The sequence below is a fragment of the Dermochelys coriacea genome, chromosome 9, assembly GCF_009764565.3.
Source record: "Dermochelys coriacea isolate rDerCor1 chromosome 9, rDerCor1.pri.v4, whole genome shotgun sequence".
Lineage (NCBI taxonomy): Eukaryota > Metazoa > Chordata > Testudines > Dermochelyidae > Dermochelys > Dermochelys coriacea.
Genome location: NC_050076.1, coordinates 81595920 through 81615473, shown reverse-complemented (window position 1 = coordinate 81615473; position 19554 = coordinate 81595920). Strand labels below are relative to the sequence as shown.

Here is a 19554-nt window from a genome sequence, read left to right as displayed (position 1 = left end):
GATCTACAACCTATCCTGAAAGATGACCCATCATGTATATAAATCTTCCCACTATATTTTCCACCGAATGCATCCGATGAAGTGAGCTATAGCTCACGAAAGCTTATGCTCAAATAAATTTGTTAGTCTCTAAGGAGCCACAAGTACTCCTTTTCTTTTTGCGAATACAGACTAACACGGCGGCTACTCTGAAACCTGTGATGATGGGAAATGAGTGACCATTAAAGAACAAGCAACCAGTCTCCTATCAAAGCATTTGCTGTCAATGTGACAAAACTAAAGTTCTACCACAGCTCCCCATTCTGATGTCTTTTCTCATTGATCTAAATACTAGTTATATAGCTGGATGTTATATTCTTCAAGGTAAAGGCTCCATACCCAGCAGTATCAATTTTGGGATAGAGATTTAATTAAAAATAGATCTCTAAATTCCAAGATTTACCCTACATGAAACATGTTCTGATAGTTAAGAGTTCATGGCTTGGGTAACTTGGAAAACAAGCAGCAGGCTACAGGTCTGAGGGGTTGGAGATCTCACTTTAAATGGAAGCAATCTCACTTTAATTACCAAACACACCAATGTCTAATTTTACCCTGACCAATCAAGCAGGAACACAGTCTTTGGGGCTGACTAAGAGAAAAGTGTACTATTGTGGCTCCGTTCAGTTGACCATCTGTGCTTACTGTCACAGAGACAAGAGGGGAGAAGTAATATCGTTTATTGGACCAACTTCTGTTGGTGAGAGAAAAGCTTACACAGAACTCTTCGAGTTTCTATGACTTAGGCAGACTGATCTAATAATGGATAAATTGAGGAGTTCCAATTGGAAAATGGGGCTGTCACTCTCCAAGGGTTAACCTGATGCAACTTGCAGCAAAATCCAAAGCCAGCTCAGAAAAGTCACCTAACATTACAGAAATATCTAATGAGCATGAATTATTCCATAGCAACTGTAATTGCCATAGCTGCTTCTGTTACAGTAACCAAGTGAACAAAATGCCTGGAATTGCATGCAGAAAACCACAATCCACTTGGTCTCTTTACTGAAGGCTTCTTTTTGCCTGAGGTAAGAAGAACTTGTTTGTATGTTCCATAGCCTGAAAGACACTAACAATTGTTCTATATCTTGTTCATTCTGTGGACCAATGATGTGCAAGAGACTTCACAGACCCTCTCACTCTCCCAACACCCCAATCCTGAAATATATGGATCTCATGTTTCCTTCTCCAGAACACTAGGACAGGCTTTACAGACGAGTTTGAGAACCATGGGTCTAAAAGTGTGGTAGCTATTACACAAATGCAATGCGTAGGAATGCAGGAACTGCCATTTACTTATATTTTGTTTTCCAAGAAGTAAGAGTTTCTGTGCTCCTGTACTGCAATGTAAGAGACAAAATTGATTGGACAGTGAAACAGCCTTGCCAAGGCAGAGCTATTGAATTAAAAGGGCAAATACCACAGCCAAGTTAAAAAATCTTAAAATGGAATTGCTAACTCCACATTAACCAGAGCGGTCCCATTCCCTAGAAGAAAAGACTCAGCTAAAGCTTCCCCCAATACTACCACCATCTCCGGCACATCCTGTAATTCTTCATTGAGGCTGGGTACGACCCGGGGGGCCAGATCTTTGGCTAGTATAAATTGTGTAGTTTCTTTGAAGTCAATGGTGCTGTTTCAGTTTATATCAACTGAGAATCTAATCCCAGATCTCTAACACAGCCACAACAGGTTTGAAAATTCAACTCCTAACATTCATCTCCGTCTGTGAAAAACCAATAGCTTCCCTGATGAGATACAGCAAAAACCCACCACTGCTGTTTTTTTTTTTTTTTTTAAAGAAGGACAGAGGAAGGGGTGGGACATATTGGGGGGTGAAGATGGGACTGCCAGGAGCTGGTTTCCTCAGCAGGATAGTCCTGAAACTATGCATGTGACAATTAGATTCATCTCTCCACAGACATAACTCCATTTAACTGTCAAACAGGTTAAAAAAAAAAACAAAACCAACCCTGAGCTGCAAAAAGAGACAACACACAGATTCTCAGACAGAAAAAAAGAAAAAAGTTGCTTTTTATAATGGCGGCAATTACAAAAAAAAAATCTCAAAATTATTCTTGCTAGGAGAAGATACAGGGGACAAAGATTAGTGTAGGGTAAAATTCCTCCATTCAGAAAATGACTGCCACTGCTTTCTAAAGATGCATAGTGAGATGCTGGATGAGATTCAGAGGGTGTGCATGTCACTGCCAGGCAAAGATAACTTTTGTCCCATTATATGCAGCCCTGATTTTCTGAAGGTTTACAGAAGCACACACAAAGTCTCACAGGGAGAAGAATGAAGAAAATAGCCATCAGGGATGCCTGACTCACCTGTGGTTAACCAGAAACTGGATAGCTGAAACTGTACTACATTGTTAGTGAACTCATTCAGTAAACATTTTGTAACAGTCACAATGAGCACATTAAGTGAGATAAGTTTGTTTGCTCACACCAATTTCCAGGTATAGTCATCTCCATGGTTATGTAAAAGAAGCACCATTCTATATTACGACATATATTCTGCAGTTACTCATTTCCTGTAGCCCCCTGTGATAAGACTGATTTCTTTTAGTCCTTTCCACCAGAGTACCTCAAAGTGCTTTTATAAACACTTGTTCATTAAGTCTCAACACCTATCCCATGCAAGGTAGGCTAATATGGGAAAACTGATGCACAAAGAGGTTAAATGACCTGCCTATGATTATACAGTGAGTAAGTGCGAGAGCCAGGAACACAACCCAGGTCTCCTGGCTTCCAGTGAAGTGCTTAAGCCACAAAACCATGCTTCTTTCCATTAAAAGCATCCTGACTACATCACATCATAGAGCGGCTGTTCTGGTTACTTGGATTTTTAACTTAACTTGAGGGATCTGGGTAGGAGGTAGTGATAGTAGGTGCTGGGACAGCGTATTTTATCCAGTGACATCACTGAATGCATTTGCCAGTGGTTAAAATAGTACAATTTGGACTGCCACATTACCGTGTTAATTGATCTTGTCAAGGTAAAGGTCTCTATGCCCCTGCCTTTTTCCTGTGAGATTCAGCCACTTTGCTCAAAACAGACTTTTTTTTTTTTTTAAAGTAACCCTCTCCAGCCTCTTCCTGTATCCTCAGACTAGAAGTCAATGAAATGCTAGCAGAGGCAGAGAGAGAACAATTAAACATTTCTCAAACTTAACAGGAACAGCTGTCTCAAACTCTTCCTGAGGTGGTGAAGGGCTGAGCATAAACAACATGTACTTGATGGCATAATGGCAGAAACCCCCACCCATACCATTACTTACTTTGTACTGGGGGAGTTCCTTCCACCGTCTCTTGTCACTGGCTGATCAAGCATGGACATCATAGAATAACTATCCACCAACAGGCTATCAGGGTCATCTGTCTGACCTGGAAGTTTCCCAAGAGGGAAGTCTTTCCACTGCACTCCATCTGGGTGGGAAAACAACATTCATGGTACAAAACAAGGAGTGTGCACTTTCCAAATAAACTTCAGAAAACAGTATGTGGGCTGTTCGTACATTTCATAGCTCATGCAAGAATTGTGTAGCATACATTTGGGAATAATTTCTCCAAATTTTGATTCTGACTTCTGCTGCTTCTCCAAAGTGCAGCTTGTCCAAACATTTTGGGATACTCTGAGTTATTAAACCCCACAGATTCCAAAGCCAGAAAGGACCATTCTTGTCATCCAGTCTGATCTCCTGTATAGAACTTTTGGGCAATAGAACTTCCCCAAAATAATTCCTAGAGCAGATCTTGTAGAAAAATATCCAATCTTGATTTAAAAGTTGCCAGTGATAGAAAATCCACCACAACCCTTGGAAAATTGTTCCAATGATTAATTACCCCACTGTTAAAAATTTACACCTTATTTCAAGTCAGAGTTTGTCTAGCTTCATCTTCCAACCACTGGATCGCGTTATGCCTTCCTCTGCTAGATTGAAGATCCCATTATCAAATATCTGTTCCCAGTGTTGCAGGTACTTATAGACTCTGATCAAGTCATCCTTTAGCATTCTTCTTCATTAAAAGTTTGAGCTCTTTGAATCGATCACAATAAGTTAGTTTCTTATCTTTTAATAGTTCTTCTCTGAACTCTCCGAATTTATCAACATCTTTCTTGAACTGTGGACACCAGAACTGCACACAGCATTCCAGAAGTGACTGCACCAGTGCCAAATACACAGGTAAAATAACCTCTCTGCTCCTACCTGAGATTCCCATTTATGCATCTAAGGAACACATTAGCCCCTTTAGCCTCAGCATTGCACTGATGATCACTTTCAGCCGATTATCCACCATGACCCCCAAGTCTTCTTCAGAGTCACAGTTCTAGAGCAATTTCTTTTATTTAAATTTAGATTTTTTTTAATTTATTTGTGGCATTTGAAAACTAACAAAGCCGTTCATGTGTGTTAATTGCGAAAAGCATCTGATTTGGTTCCTAAAAAAGTCCAAGATCTAGTACATGGAAAGAGCCACTTGCATACATGTAAGACACTCCCCCATCTTAAGGAGCAGAAAGCTATATGTTTGCCACCAAGCAGTTTGCTCCTTTTGGCTTCCATCCACAGTAACCCCTTTGCTGGTATCCCCATCAGCAAAGACAGGAGCGGAAGAGAGGAAATATATTTTTAACCAAGTGGTAGTTGGATAACTGGAACAAGATCACTTAAGATAAGGGGGATTCTAACTGGGATTTTTCAAAAAAGCGTAAGGGAGTTTGATACCAATCTTACATTGAACTTAGCCCTCTTTAAAAATCCCAGCCTGAAAGTGTTAGCAAAATACAGTAGTAATTGAAAACAGGAACTTTCCCTACAGAATAGAAGGGAAGCAAGACAAAAGCTGGGGGAAGAACCTGTAAAAAATCTTTTGCATATGACTGGCGAGGGTGGGGAAGAGAGAGATGTGAAAGAGGAAACACAGCAATAACTTGGAAAGTACACATTATCTTATCAACTGGTAGGTTCTTACAACAATGATGGACACAGTTATATTTTCCCCACCACTTCCTACTCCTTTATTCAGTTTCTGACAGTCTATAGGTGGCACACTCTCACGGGAACTATCTGCCAACTTGGACAGCAGTAATGAGGCTGTTTGTTTGTACTTCATATTCAAAGTTCAGCAGACAATGCCAAATCCAAGTCATCTCCTCAATTTCAAAAGCCAAGTCAAAGATAGGTGTGTCTCAAAACTTGTTTGCTTTCCTGATAAAGGGATGGCTGCTACTTTGCAGGGGGGAGAACAGAAACCTGATCAATCTAAAAAAATAAGTGGTATTTCATGTTCCAAGTAAGAATGTTAGCCCAAAGGAGAATGGAGGTGGGGGGATGCAGGAAGAAGGGTAAAACAGAGCAACCTCATTTATCTCGGGCTGGAAGTGGAACCAATATGGCAGAGCCATGTACGCAAACCAACCACAACACTGAAAATGTCCTCTATTCCAGCCAGCTATAGAATGTGAACCGAATGTTTGCAACTCCTGCTTACCATGGAAAAGTTGCTCATTTCTCTGTTACTTCATTCTCCCACTCACCTGAACATTCAGCTCCAGTGACCCAACATCAATCTGATTAAGAGTAATTGCTTAGACAAACAAAAAATAATGTACTTAGGAAAAGTATCTGAGTGAATTGCCTTTTGCATTGTTGCCCGTGTCTCCTTTCATGCAGCTCCATATCTGAAATGCCTTCCCTGATCTGACTCACCAGTTCTTTCCTCCCCATCCCCTCCTCCCACCAAAGTCTTCAACAGATCGTGCTTCTTCCATGAACCGTGTAAACCTTAAAATCCTCCTACTCCCTCAAAAAAAAGTGTTCAATAGTAGTGTGGGGTAGCCTTATAACTAACAATGTGCTTGCTAAACTGCCCTAAACACAATAGTTTAATCTCCTAAGGGTTGTAAAACTTTGGTCTAATTCCAGTTGTTGGTTTAGTGTGTGGGTACTGGGTGGTGTTGGTGTTCAGCCATTTGCATGCTGGCTCTGTATATTGCAAGCTTCCTGGAGCATGGTACTTGTATGGAAAGCACTTTGCACATCACTGGAAATACATAAATAACATTTTTAACGAACTCTTGGTCTGATAAGGGGAGGCTTTCAGGATGTACTGCCAAAGTCCATGAAATGTTCATATTTTCTTTGCTGCTCACCGCTAGCCCACACCCTTCTCCACAAACAAGGTGAAGTGGAATTTTAAGTACCGTGATATGAAAATTAATGAAGCATTAACTGTGTGTACCTGTAAAAAGTAACCACAATGTTATGGGAGCCACGAGAGGGGAGATGCCTGTAAGTGGCAGGCTGTGAAAAAACAGTTTACAGGGATTTAGCTTTAACATGGATTTGAAGTACGCTTCAGTCTTAACCAGGCTGAGAGGTTTGAGGAGCCACTGTGCATTTCAATTTATATTTAGTGGTGACAAAGAGATCCAGGGCATCAGAGTAAGTCTTAAAATCACTTTTACCTGCACTGATCTGCCAGATGGACCCATGCAGCGCTGCCCTTTTCTCAGCAATAACCATCATGTTATCAGCATGAAGAAGTTCCTCCAAAGGCGTTGGCTCAGCTTCCATCTCTTCCTCTTCAACTTCCTCCTCCCCCTTGTCTTCTTCATCACCAACACCACCCAGTACAGTTTCTCGCCTTTCCACCCTCTGGCCTTTCGCCTGACTCTCCTGTCTGGCCTTCCACTGTAAGCTCTCAATGGTGTAAATTGGCTGCCCACTGCTGTCTGAAGAAGAGCCTGGACTGGAGAGAGAGTCTCCTTCTTGGGTATAGATAGAGGAGAGATAGAGAAGGTTCTCCTGAGCATCTGAAGGCAAGGGAGGCTCCATGTCTGACAGGATCCTAGAAAGAGAAGGAGGGAACCAAAGCATTGCAAGCAAGGAGAGACTCCAGAACAGAGGCTTATGGAATTGAGTAGTTCTTAAAAAGAGCTCTTCTAAACGAGCTCTCCCATGCCATAGGGATGGTGCGCATGACAGAGGTGGTAATCCTCCCAAGCTGAGTGGGGTCCTAGGCTACTCACTCGCACTCTTTGCTTTCTTAAAGATTCTGGTTTTTTTTTTTCTTAAATTTCCCCCCTAATGATTTTCATGAAACAGCACAGATTACAACCCTTATAAGATCTCACTACATTGTTAACTTCAACCAGCCTCGACATGATTCTTTGCCCATATTGCTTTTCCGATACCTCAAATGTGAATTTTTTTTGTTCACCAATTTCTAGTTTCTCTACTCCACTCTTAAATTTGTTTTTTGAAAGAGAAACCTGAAAAATTCTGCTGCTTTCTCTCTTGTAGCACCAGTGGAAAGAAGAGCAGAAACAATATAGATTTAGTATACACCATAGGGTTTCCACAAGGGTGACAGCAGGTCAGTGAAGGAGTCCCAGCCACAACTGAACATACTTCTTTTCAGTGGCTCTGACCAGGTTGCATATGATCTGTTTCCTGTCTCCTCTTTTTCCTTTTTCAAAGAGATGAGGGTCACACTTACAGTTGCAAGAGGTGTGGGGTTGCCCAGCAGGGAGCTTCCAAACATTTATCAATGAGCTTTATCCACTGCAAGGAAACTCTACGGAGAAACAGCCTCCTTTTGTTTATCTGACTCTGTGAAGGGCGTCTCACTTTCCTCCCTTAAAAAACAAAACAAAAATAAAAAAAAAGGTAAAGAAGAGAGGGGCCTCACAACATAAGAAACATGTGTGTATAAGCAACCCTTTTCATTTCTATAGTACCTTTCACCCTTAAGAGGCAGAGTTAATGTGCTTCACAGGCCATCATTCCAACCAGCTGTGGAATGCAACTGTCTCTGGAGTGAAGCACAACATACCAAGATTTGGCAGTTTCAGCAACTCTAAAAAGTTCAGGACATGAAGCAAAAGACAACTCACCCAAAGGCGACATATGCTAAGTAGGAAGAACAAAATGAGAACAGCCATAGTGGGTTATGGTCAGGACACTAAGAGTAACCCCGGGGTGTTGCAAAGGCAGCACTGTATGACCTAGTGGTCTGAGCACAGCACTGGAAGCCAGGGACTCCTAAGAACTGCTTATTATGAGAAGTCCAACTGGCATCTGCAATAACACAAACTAGTAGTTTAGGTTTTATGTATAAAACAGCACTTTAGCGGTGCAGTGCTCTCAACACCATGCTGGGGCATTAGTCCCTTACAGGAAAAATTACCACCTTTCAAATCTTGATAAAACCCATAATGAAGTTTTGGAAATGATTTTTCCATATATTACAATGAACTAAAGGGTACCCAGAAAGTGCAAGTTAAAAAGCATGAAAACTGAGATCTTGAAAGCCATAGTAAATTAATGTGATCAGTATAATTAGGATCCTGAATTTCTGACTTGAAAGAAGTACCATCTTCCCCATCTTCATATAGAACCTAAAGAATTTTAGACTCACTCACTGGCTTTTGCTTTGGTGTTGGCAGTCAGAATCTCAGTAATCCAGTTGATCAGGTACTGAGGCCTGAGTTCTGAAGATTCAGAACATTGCTTCAGGTCAGCAAACATTTTCTCTAGCAGGGTCTGTGTAAAGTCTCGGGACTGGAGGCCCTTTAGCAGAGGCTGCCAGAAGTAGTAAAATGTCTGAGGGATTTTGAAATCCAGCAACTCTTTATTTTCTATGGGAAAAAAACAAAAACACTACACTTAAATGATAAAGTATTTTAAACATAGGTTTCAGAGTAGCAGCCATGTTAGTCTATATTCGCAAAAAGAAAAGGAGTACTTGTGGCACCTTAGAGACTAACAAATTTATTTGAGCATAAGCTTTCGTGAGCTACAGCTGAGCTCACGAAAGCTTATGCTCAAATAAATTTGTTAGTCTCTAAGGTGCCACAAGTACTCCTTTTCTTTTTATTTTAAACATAACATCTGGTTCAGTGATAGCTCCAAAGTGAGTAGCATATACTGTATTAAGTGGCCCTATATTACTCCTGGCATCCCACTCGGAAGCAGTCATAATCAGCAAAGACAGGAAAAAACAATGAATGGATAATTAGGTAATTAATACAATCTTTCAGTGAAAGCAGAAAATATGAAGCCTGATCTAATCATGCTGTAAGCCACAAAAAAACCTCTCTGTTTTGCTAATGCTTTGCCATCATAAGCTCAACTCCCACATAATTAAGAGCTAATCTATCTAAAAAGGTACTATAAAAAGGATTAGTATAGGGTAAAGCAACATAGTATTGAGCAGCTCCAAAGAGCTCTACTACTGTAATATAATTACAGCAACATGCAGATAATCCCCTGGGAACCTCTGAGGTGGGGATTTTCAATTGGTTCCAAGGGAGTTAGTCACCCGATTTCCAATCACAATAGGGTCAATAGGGCCAATGTTTACGTCTCTCAGTGCAGTCTCTCTCAACCTGTGAGCAGCAACATGGAAGCAAGTCACTGCTAGAGGTGGTCATACAAGGGTAAGAATTATTTTTGACCATTCCAAATGGAAATTCCTGTGGTTTCCATGAAACCCGTAGCTATAGTGGATATAGCAAGAGAGTCACAATCAGACTTAGAAGGAAGCCTCCGCTTGCAATCACTTAACTGCAGCATTGACATGGAAGGTCTGCCTTCATGCATGTAGGAGTGGGTACATGAGAAGGTATTCATGAAAATAAAAGGGGCTCCAAAAAGATGGGGTAGGATTTACCAAAACTTGTCGTAGACAAAAGGGACACGAGAGTAGGCCTGGTATAAGCACACAGCATGTTTCAATACAAATTACACTAATGCAAACTTAATTTTTCATCATAATGAGAAAACATATTAAGCCTAACTCACTGCCTTACCCCGGGGTGTGTTAAGGCAGAGACTGGCATCCTTCGGCACGCGGCCCACCAGGATAAGCCCCCTTGTGGGCCAGGCCGGTTTGTTTAACAGCCGTGTCCGCAGGTTTGGCTGATCGCGTCTCCCACTGGCTGTGGTTCACCGTTCCAGGCCAATGGGGGCTGTGGGAAGTGGTGCAGGCCGAGGGATGTGCTTACCCTGGCAGGCCACGTGCTGAAGGTTGCTGATAGCTGATTTAAGGGATTTCACATAAAGTCTGAGACACTAACCTTCACACTTGATATTTAAAGTTTCCAGTTGTTCCACAGTTGGGATGAGAGCGCCATCATCTAGCAGAGCTTCAGCCACCACCTCCCTATTACAAATAGAAATCTCCATTAGTCCCACCCATACCTCGCATTTCCAAAGCATCTCTTGTCCTGATCCCCAAAACACTTCACCTGCTACATACACGGGATTCATTTCACCTGTTGCTGAAATGTGGTGGGACATGGCAGCTCCTTAATAGGCACGATTTGACTTTAATCAACTAAGGTCGTTAAATGTCGACTTCAGCTGACACCCTCAAATCGACAGGAAAAAAACCCCCAATCGATAAACAAGCGGCACAAATGCAGACTCCCTCCCCCTTGCATCTGCAGGGATTGGTGTCATCAGCTCTGTGGCTGCGTAGGGAGCCCTCTGCAGCCCTGCCATCACAAACCTGCTCTCTCACACACCAGTTGGGAGTGCTGGGGCAGGGGACTCGCTCACCCAATTCCCATGACAGGGGAACTGCAGAGGGCTCCCTGCATGGCTGCAGGGCCGCTCACAGACAATCCCTGCGGGAACAAGGTGCGAGGCGGCAGCTGCAGTCCTGGAGGGACAGAGCAGAGATCCCCAGCCAGGACTGTGAGGAGTACTCCAGCAGGAGACGTTCAGTAGCGGGGTGGCCTCTCCCATGGTTGGGGGGTTAGCCAGGCCGATGACACCCAGTAGAAACTTCAATTAAAAATTGATTAAAATAAAAATGTAGTTCTGCCAAGCCTATTAATAGGGCCCCAAAACACTATACAAGCTCTAGTCTGGGAGTTAAGATACCCACTGAAACGGGAGGGGGAAACACAATCCTCCAAACCAGAATGTGACCAGGACACTACAGTTAACACTTGTACTCTGGTGGGGGGTGGGGGGCATCCCTAGGCACTGAGATTTCAAAAGCAGTGCAGGGGATTCAGCACTATGTTTTTCATTAAAATGATTATTTTCTATAATGCATGGTAGAGGTCTAACAACCAGGATCTATAAGGACCACAAGCAGTCAGCCCTGTTAAGTCCCACCTGAAAGATGGCATCTCTGAACCTCTGGCAGAAAAGCAACCCCCTATCACTATGTTAAAGATACTAGTTCAAATGTCAGAAGATGGGCATTCCTTACTGCCATTTTCTGCAATACCTGGGATGTACTTTGATGTCTCCCATCCAAACATCAGCCATGGTTAGCATGGGAGATCTGGAGCTCACAGCCCAAGATGGCGTGCAATTGCTAGTACAAGGGCTTGGGTGCAACTGACATGGGAAACAAAGGAAAGTCATTTAAACTCTCTGGTTCAGATAGGTTGAGCTGGAGGTTGGCAGTGAGAAGCAGCAGTAGGTGCAGGTATAAATTCCTACAGCCACTCATTATTGGAATAAGGGCTTCTGCTCAGTCCAAACAAAGGACAGCATTAAAAATAACAGCACAAATATCAAACCAGCAATTTTCAAATGTAAAATGCTCAAGTGAGAGAAAATGGCATCTCTGCTTCTATTTTCTTTGGGTTTACAGAGGTAGAACCAGAGTTAAACAAGACATACTTTGTTACAGGATGCCTGAGGCTTTTATTGTCTGGGGTGAGAGGGGAGATCCCCAAACCCAAATCTGAACATCAAGATAAGTTAAATAGACCTGATCTAAGATTCTATAGACATGAGCCCAATTCAAAGGCCTCTGGGTGCCAGTAAAACATACACAAACACTACACCAAATTCCAGCAACTAAGTGATTCAGGGAGACCCCAGCTACTAGAAAGGCCATCAGTAGACTGTGACTTGCCTTACAAAATAGGTTCTGATTTAGATCCCTCTCTTTTCTGGAATTTGTTCTAGGATAATTACTATATTCCTAGATACAATGACTGTTCCTCACTGACTATTTAAGGTCACATCCATGGAGATGCAGTCTCAACCTTGTGATTACGCAAACAGGAATGACAAGCACAGCTGACTCAGGGAAATGACTGGGTCAATCCCCTGAGGCATCAGGAGATTCTTTACCACTGGAAACTAATTCTGCTTTTAATCTCTAGAGGCATCTTCCTGCCTTTCCACCACTGCACACATGTGGTCTATATGGACAGAACCATAGCAATGAACAGTACCCAGAGTCATGTAGGAATGCCAAATGACGTGTTTTCTCATGTTGTATGGAGCACTAGAAGAGGTTAGTGGACCCTGTTAGCCCTGTACTCTGCCAAATGGATTGCCAAAACCAGTGAACTAGTAAACTTGTCATTTTTAGACTCGTTCCCTTCCTGCCTTCCCAGTAGTTTCTCTGTTTTCCTACAAACATGAGACTACTCCCACTACTGCATACCAATATCTTATTGCTCGTTGCCCACCTTACCACTTTTGACAATACAGTACCATCTTTCAGCTGATCAGTGCCATCACCTCCAAGCCAGGCCTAACCTACATTCCAGGGTGACCCTTTTCCCCTCCCTGAGGGTTCTCAGTCTGAGGGAATTACGAAGAACAAACATCAGGTAGGAAGAGGGTCATGCTATGGGGGCAGGCTTGGATCCTCTCCACAAATCCCAACATCACTTGCAGCTGGTGGCCAGACAGCTGCCTCCGTCCCTGGCACAATGGCCAGATAAATGCTAAGGGGGGCAGGGTAGGGGAAGGGGAGTAGAAAGTCTACAAGAAACTTTCCATCGAAGAACTCCCATCCAAATTCTAGGTGCTTTTGACATACATATAAAACCAGTACTAAATGGAGTTACAACAGTCATCCAAAGCAGCGCTGTTTCTCCGTTACTCACACCCTGCCACATCTCATCTAATCACCAGTCAGAAGGATTTAGTTCCCCACCACGCATCTCCATTCCAACTGCCTCAATTCCCTGCCAATGCCCAGACTGCACTGCTGTATGCCCAGGCCAGGCCAGCCACTTCAGATGGGGTGGGAGAACAGGTCAAGAAAGGGACCCTCACAGAGCATATACTACCAGTAGCTCTCTCATACAGAGGCAAACCAAGCTCAAGCACCCCTGTTCCTCCTAACTGGGCAGCGTCTCATAGGAAGAAGGCAGCCTCTCAGGAAGGTCTGAGGCCACTTAGGGCTTCATCGGTTAAACACACCATTTATATTCCACCCATTTGTCAATACTCAGTCTCAGTAGATCCTGGAGAAAAGCCTAGTGTGCTGAGGGCAAGAAACTGGACCCATCAAGCAGACTACCAACATTCTGCACTAGCTGCAGCTTTCCATTACATTTAACATCCAGTCCCAAATATTGTGCATTGCAATATTCAGTCTAGAGATGAGAAGTCACCGATCATAGTTAAGGCTTCGTTTATGTCACCGAGGTCATGGAAATCATGGAATCTGTGATTTCCAGAGACTTCTGTGACATTTTCTGCTTCAGCCCCAGGCGTTGCAGGACACTGGAGCCGACAGCCAGTGGGACCCTGGCAGGGTTCCAGCGACAGCAGTGACAAGTGACAGAAAGCCCCCTGCAAAATTCCAGCAACAGGTGACAGACTCCTGAGAGGCCCTCCTCAGGGTTCCAGCGACAGCCTCATGTGGGAGAAAGGGGGATGCCTCAGGCAAGCGGCTGGGGTGTCCCGTTTTCTCTGTGGGAAATATGGTCACCCTGCAGCTCCCAGCTGCCCTGGGCAAAGGGGAAACCCCACAGCTCCCACACACCACAGTAGTGGGGGAAACCCTGGAGCCACAGCAGCAAAAGTCACAGACAGGTCACGGTGTCCGTGAATTTTTGTTTATTGTCCGTGACCTGACCATGACTTTTACTAAAAATAACCATGACAAAAATCCTAGCCTTAATCATAGTGCAAGATCCATATCCAGGAGAGAACACAGCAACCTCACCCAATGCCACTATTTGATCATCTGGAAACAGCTGGGAGTGAAACCAAACCCCACGTCGAGGACTCTGGTCACAAACATTGACTGTACATCCTCAAAAGGGCTGAGAGAACCTCACCCAACTACTCTCCTTCCTTCCCCCAGTGATTGAGCTACAACCACTTTGCTCTCATCCATGGTCCAACAGTATCCAGACGCCAGGAAATGCATTTGCTGCACTCTTCAGATCAGATGAGACAGCAATTTTAACCTGGGCATCACCAGCATACTGAAAATGATTCAGCCATTAATTCTCTTCATATATGCACTGAATAAGAGGGGTGACACAGTAGCTTCTTCCAATACCAAACACAAGAGTATCCTTGGAGCAGAATACACCAATCGCCAGTTCGCACCTTCTAGCCACCAGGGAATTAGCACATTTTCTAAGGGTTAACTATGAAAATGAAAGAAAAATTCTTTCCCATTTTTAAAAAGTAAAATATCTGCAAAAATTCACAGGAAACTATTGTTATGCCCCATCTTCCCAAGAAAGAGGGCTATGGTAGTCCTTTAGGAACTAGTCTCCCTTTGCAGGCTTCCTGGAGGTGTTATCTCTATAGTACCTGTGGCATTAGTTAGAATTCCCTGGACTGACAGAGTATTTCTAGCACTGCTAGAAACATGCACAACACAGAGCAGTTTCAGCTGGCTCCTTGGCGCCTCTGTATGGTTAAACAAGAGGGTACTTATCAGGCCAATGGTATGCATCATAAGGCACTCCTCCTGTTCTCTCTGCTGCTTTTGCATCCAAATACCATTCTTTGCTCTCTCTTTGGTGTCAAAAGGCAATTGGCAGATTCATGGCAGAACTTCAAACTGGGAGCCACAAGCTGTAGGGGGCAGAGGTTCTATTTTTAATTTTGAATGCTTCGGTGGCTTATTGGCCATTCACTTGCAGTTTACAGACAACTCCAATTAAGGGAGGGAGGTTTGCACCTAGAATTGGTGAGATCCATTGGCATTACCCAGTAGGAACCTATGCTATGCTATAGCATTGGTGTTGCTATATAAAGATCAATAGAAACAAGAATGTGACAGGATCTTATTTTCATTTTTAATATAGTAATGCACTACTGCTAATAAAAAAGGCAAAAGACACAGGTAGGATTCTTTTATGGGAGATGCTTTTAATCACTCTTGACTCTCAAAGAACGCCTGTGGGAGGAAGAGACATGTCACTCCAGTCACAGCATCATTTCCAGCTGCTGGAAATAGGTACAGCCACCCCTTAACTATAAATAGAACAGCCCATACTGTTCTTTACAAGTTTGTAGCTCTGGACTTAGTAATAAAGATAGAATGAGAGGAAGTGTGGTCTAATGGCCCAAGCATGGGACTGAAAGCCAGATGGTCCTGAGTCCAAATCCGGGCTCTGCCCCTCTGGCTTATCACATGGCCTCCATCAAGCAACTTCACTTCTCTGTACCTCAGTTTCCCTATCTGAAAGAGGGATAGTTCTTGAACATGTTTGCTACGAGTCACAGCAAAGAGATTCCACTAGAGTTTGTTCCTCCAGTGGTTCACCATTTCCCCAGTGAGCTCACCTGCTTAGTGCAGGCAAGTGCAATCCATTCGCACAGAGCATTTCTGAGAACGTGGCTGTATCTGTGCATAGTGGAACCGGTCCCATTTCATCAATCAGTTCCACAGGACAGATGGATGAAAAGAAGTATGCTTCTATATTTTACAGGCCGACATGCATACGTGCGTCATGATTTTCAATTATAACTAATGACTTTTTGATGCCTCAGTTTGTAGATGCTCAGCTTGACACACATTGAAGGGGTCTGATTTTTCAGATAAGTGCTCAGTAGATTACTTTTACAGAACGTCTCTAATTGTGCCTCATAGCTGTGCATGCATAAATTAACACAATATCCATCTTTACATCCAATTTGCATTATGCTCCCTTAGGTTTGTTCAATGGTTTATTCCAGCGATTGTTTCCAACCATTCTATTTTGCCCACACTGTGTAAGCGACAAAGGCCTAAATTCTCATACAACCATCTGCAGATACCAGGGCAAGAAATAAAACTGTACCAGCATCCACTGCCTAGAGGCCAGGAGTTCATTATGATGGGCATCAAGCACTTTTGGCGGGCACGTTCTGACAGAAGTAAGAACCCATTTCATGTTTCCGTAGGATTTTGTTGTTGCTGGACTAGTAGCTTCCTTTTCTTGAGCCTCGCCCTGTAGGTTTCAGGCACGGGCGTGAACCAGAACAGGGTCCCAAAGGACATGGCTGTATGAAATAGCCCAGATCTCAGGCAACTGCTTGTCATCTTTCCTACAGTGGATTCCAAGATGGGAAGCAGGAGTTTGTTTAGGGACTCTCAGGACGGGGGGCATGCGGGCACAGGGAGAAGAGAGAGACACCAGTGGCTTTTGGTGCAAGCGTGAGATCTGCCAACTAGGCATGCTTTCATCTAGCATCCCTTTTCAGGACTTTAGAAGAGGCAGCTGCCTCCCTACAGTTGCAGCCCTAGCCCTAACTAAATGAGTACAGTCCTCTATTCCTCCAGGGAATTTAGTGTGTGCACGCTTGCTTACTGACCACCCTCCACTGGGTGAAGTGTTTTTCGGAAGATACGCATCCACTGACCACCCCCAAATTTTTATTGCAAGATCAAAAAAAATCCACATCCTACATTGTTTTATTTTCAAGTAGCTGTTTTGTGCCCTGCATGGCTCCTCTGTGGGAGCAGAGTACCAGACACAGACAAGACCAGTTGAGCATCACTGCAGCTGCTCTGGGGCCTGAGCAGAATTGAGCAGTGAAGGACTGACAAGGGGTAGGGCTGGTGCTCTAAAGCTGTGAGAGCTGACACTGAAATATAGGTACAAGCACCATGCTGGGAGGACTAACCAAGCCTAGTACAGCTGCAGTGCCTGTAATTCCCATTGACCCTGGCACTAACCATTGAGTGGGGAGCAGAATTACAAGGAAATGTTACCAGCACATCCCTGTTATTTCAGGTAGCTTAAATTACAAAAAGCTTTGCAAAAATGTAACAAAACCCCCAAAACCTGCCACATGGTGCAAGAATAGGAGGGCCCTGTGTAAATCACAGTTTCACATAGGGCCAGTGATGCATGAAAGAGCCACCAAACGCTGACTTTAAAAAAAAAAAAAAATCTTGAAATTGACTAAAGTTACTTGTAAAATTCATTCTGTGCAAAATTCAATACTTTGCCATTTACACTGTGGTGATTTTTAAAAACAAAATAAAATTACAATTATGATTTACACAGGATCCTATGCATGACAAGATCAGGTCTCAGGGCCCAGCATGCTAGGAATCTGCCATTCTTTGGGCTGGTTCAGGACGGGAGCTTTGCTCTACGCTTTGTCTTCTCTGATTCCTGTCTGCTGTGACCAAAGCAAATGTGCAGCAACGCACACACCAAGACTTTTTCTCTTTGCCAACTCAACTCCTCCTTCCCCTGGAGGGAAGAAGAAAGTCAATTCATCTGACTCAATTCTTCCTTCTTCAGGCCTCCAGTGTGGAGCAAGGAGGATAAAGAAATAGCCCTGCTCATCTTGCACTCCATGGGAGGAGGTTCTAGTGGCAGACACACTCACATTCTTCCCTGCCTGGGCAGTGCTCCCTTCCTCTATGGGGGAAGAGGAACCCACCACCCCTCTCCCAGACTGAGAACAAAGATATAATGCCTGGAGTCCTCCTAGTCCCCTAGGCAAGAGGCTCCACTCCAGCAGCTGACCTGCTGCATGTCAATGCTGCTCCTAAAGTGTGCAGGTGCATAGGTCCCAATGTAGGAATGTGGCAAGCAGATGCTGAGTCACCCACTGGTGCCTCTCTCTATGTATCTAGGGCAGGTATGGGGTACAGAATTAATACTCTGTCAGCTGAAAGGCAACATGACTATGCGGAACTGGGAAAAAAGTTGTATGTGATGGCAGGGGTAGGGGCAAGGGATGCCCCTTCCCTCTCTCCCCTCTCCCCTGCACACAAAAATGTTTGCTAGAAAGTCCATCCAGAGGTTGTCCTGTCCTTGGGCCAGCGAAGTTACCTGTGCCCAAGCACGAACAAAAAGGAGGTTGGACTGAAGTCCAAAATTGTGAAACCAGCAGTTACAGGAAATAAATTTTCTTGGAGGCTTGCAAGAAAATGAAAACAAGTCTAAGGCAGTTTATTGCAATTGCGAAACCTCTCTCTAGCACCATCACCACTGCACGCTCCAGGTCTCTGTTGGTTTTACAAGTGGAGAATTGGTATTTTGCAATCCCATCCTCCAGAGGTGGCTGCCATGAGCAAGAATTTCCTTACATAACAGTAACAGCCCAGTGCAGTGCAGCCAGATTCATGGTACCCCATGTGATCCCAGCGATCAGATTACCCCATGAAAGTACTTAGTAAAGAACTTGAACACAAGTCACAAGCTATAAACCTTGTTACATTAACAGACTCTCACTTCCCCCTTCTTTCTTCCTGCTTTCACAGTTTGAAGTTTTTGTTTTTCCAGAGAAAAAGCCCTAGTAATAATTACATAATGCAATAACAAAAACAGCTAAGTAATAGCATCCGATTACATTTTATTAATAAAGCTATGAGGGACACATTATTCAAGTACCTATTTTTAAGGGAGTGGAGTGTGGCAGCATGGCAGATCTTCCCCCACTTTATAAAAGCTCCTTTAGGTCATAGAGAATGGGGCTTGAACATAGCCTGTTATCTAGTCACTGCGCCAACTTACTGCCCTGAAACTCCAAGGGAGACTCCAGAGGTGAAATTTGAACAGTGAAAGCTGGAAGTGAAAGCTAGGCTAGATGACTTTTATAGCTAACCATCTAGCTACAAGGTTTCCTCTCACCGTAACCTAATCCTACACAAACTCTCATGTCTCTGACTCACTTCCTACAACAACTGGTACCAATGACCTGGAGCAGAAAGGCTTTATATCCCTTTCCTGGTCTTTTGAGCCATCCAGTTCTCCACAAACCAAGGACATTGACTATCAAAAGTTAAAACAATTACATAAATTAACAGCAAGAGCTGACAAAAAAAAAATCTACTTTTTAGTTTTGTGGCAGTTTCTACAGATGTATCTTGTGAAGTAGCAGAAATATCATTCAACTTCAAGCCTCATTCACACTCTGCCTGTTCTCTAAAGCAGTGGCTCTCAACTTTTCCAGACTACTGTACCCTGTTCAATAGTCTGATTTGTCTTGTGTACCTCCCAGTTTCACCTCACTTAAAACTACTTATAAAATCAGACATAAAAATACAAAAATCTAACTGCACACTACTACTGAAAAATTGCTTACTTTCCTATTTTTACCATATATTATAAAATAAATCAACTGGAATATAAACATGGTACTTACATTTCATTGTATAGTATATACAGCAGTATAAACAAGCCATTGTCTATATGTAATTTTAGTTTGCACTGACTTCACTAGTGCTTTTTACTGTAAAACTAGGCAAATATCTAGATGAGTTGATGTACCCCCTGGAAGACCTCTGAGTACCCTGGTTGAGAACCACTGCTAGATG

The 19554-nt window shown here is 43.3% G+C and overlaps 1 protein-coding gene across 2 annotated transcripts in view; it reads right to left on the bottom strand.

The window, feature by feature from the left end:
• Positions 1–19554, bottom strand: part of LAS1L (LAS1 like ribosome biogenesis factor) — an 84125-nt gene that overhangs the window by 12405 nt on the left and 52166 nt on the right. For both annotated transcript variants that reach the window (XM_043491709.1, XM_038417167.2), the window contains exons 8-12: positions 10133–10218; positions 8477–8692; positions 7552–7690; positions 6518–6900; positions 3327–3474 (exon numbers count right to left, since the gene is read on the bottom strand). In XM_043491709.1, the coding sequence (XP_043347644.1) occupies positions 3327–3474; positions 6518–6900; positions 7552–7690; positions 8477–8692; positions 10133–10218 (972 nt within the window). The remainder of the gene's footprint in view (positions 1–3326; positions 3475–6517; positions 6901–7551; positions 7691–8476; positions 8693–10132; positions 10219–19554) is intronic.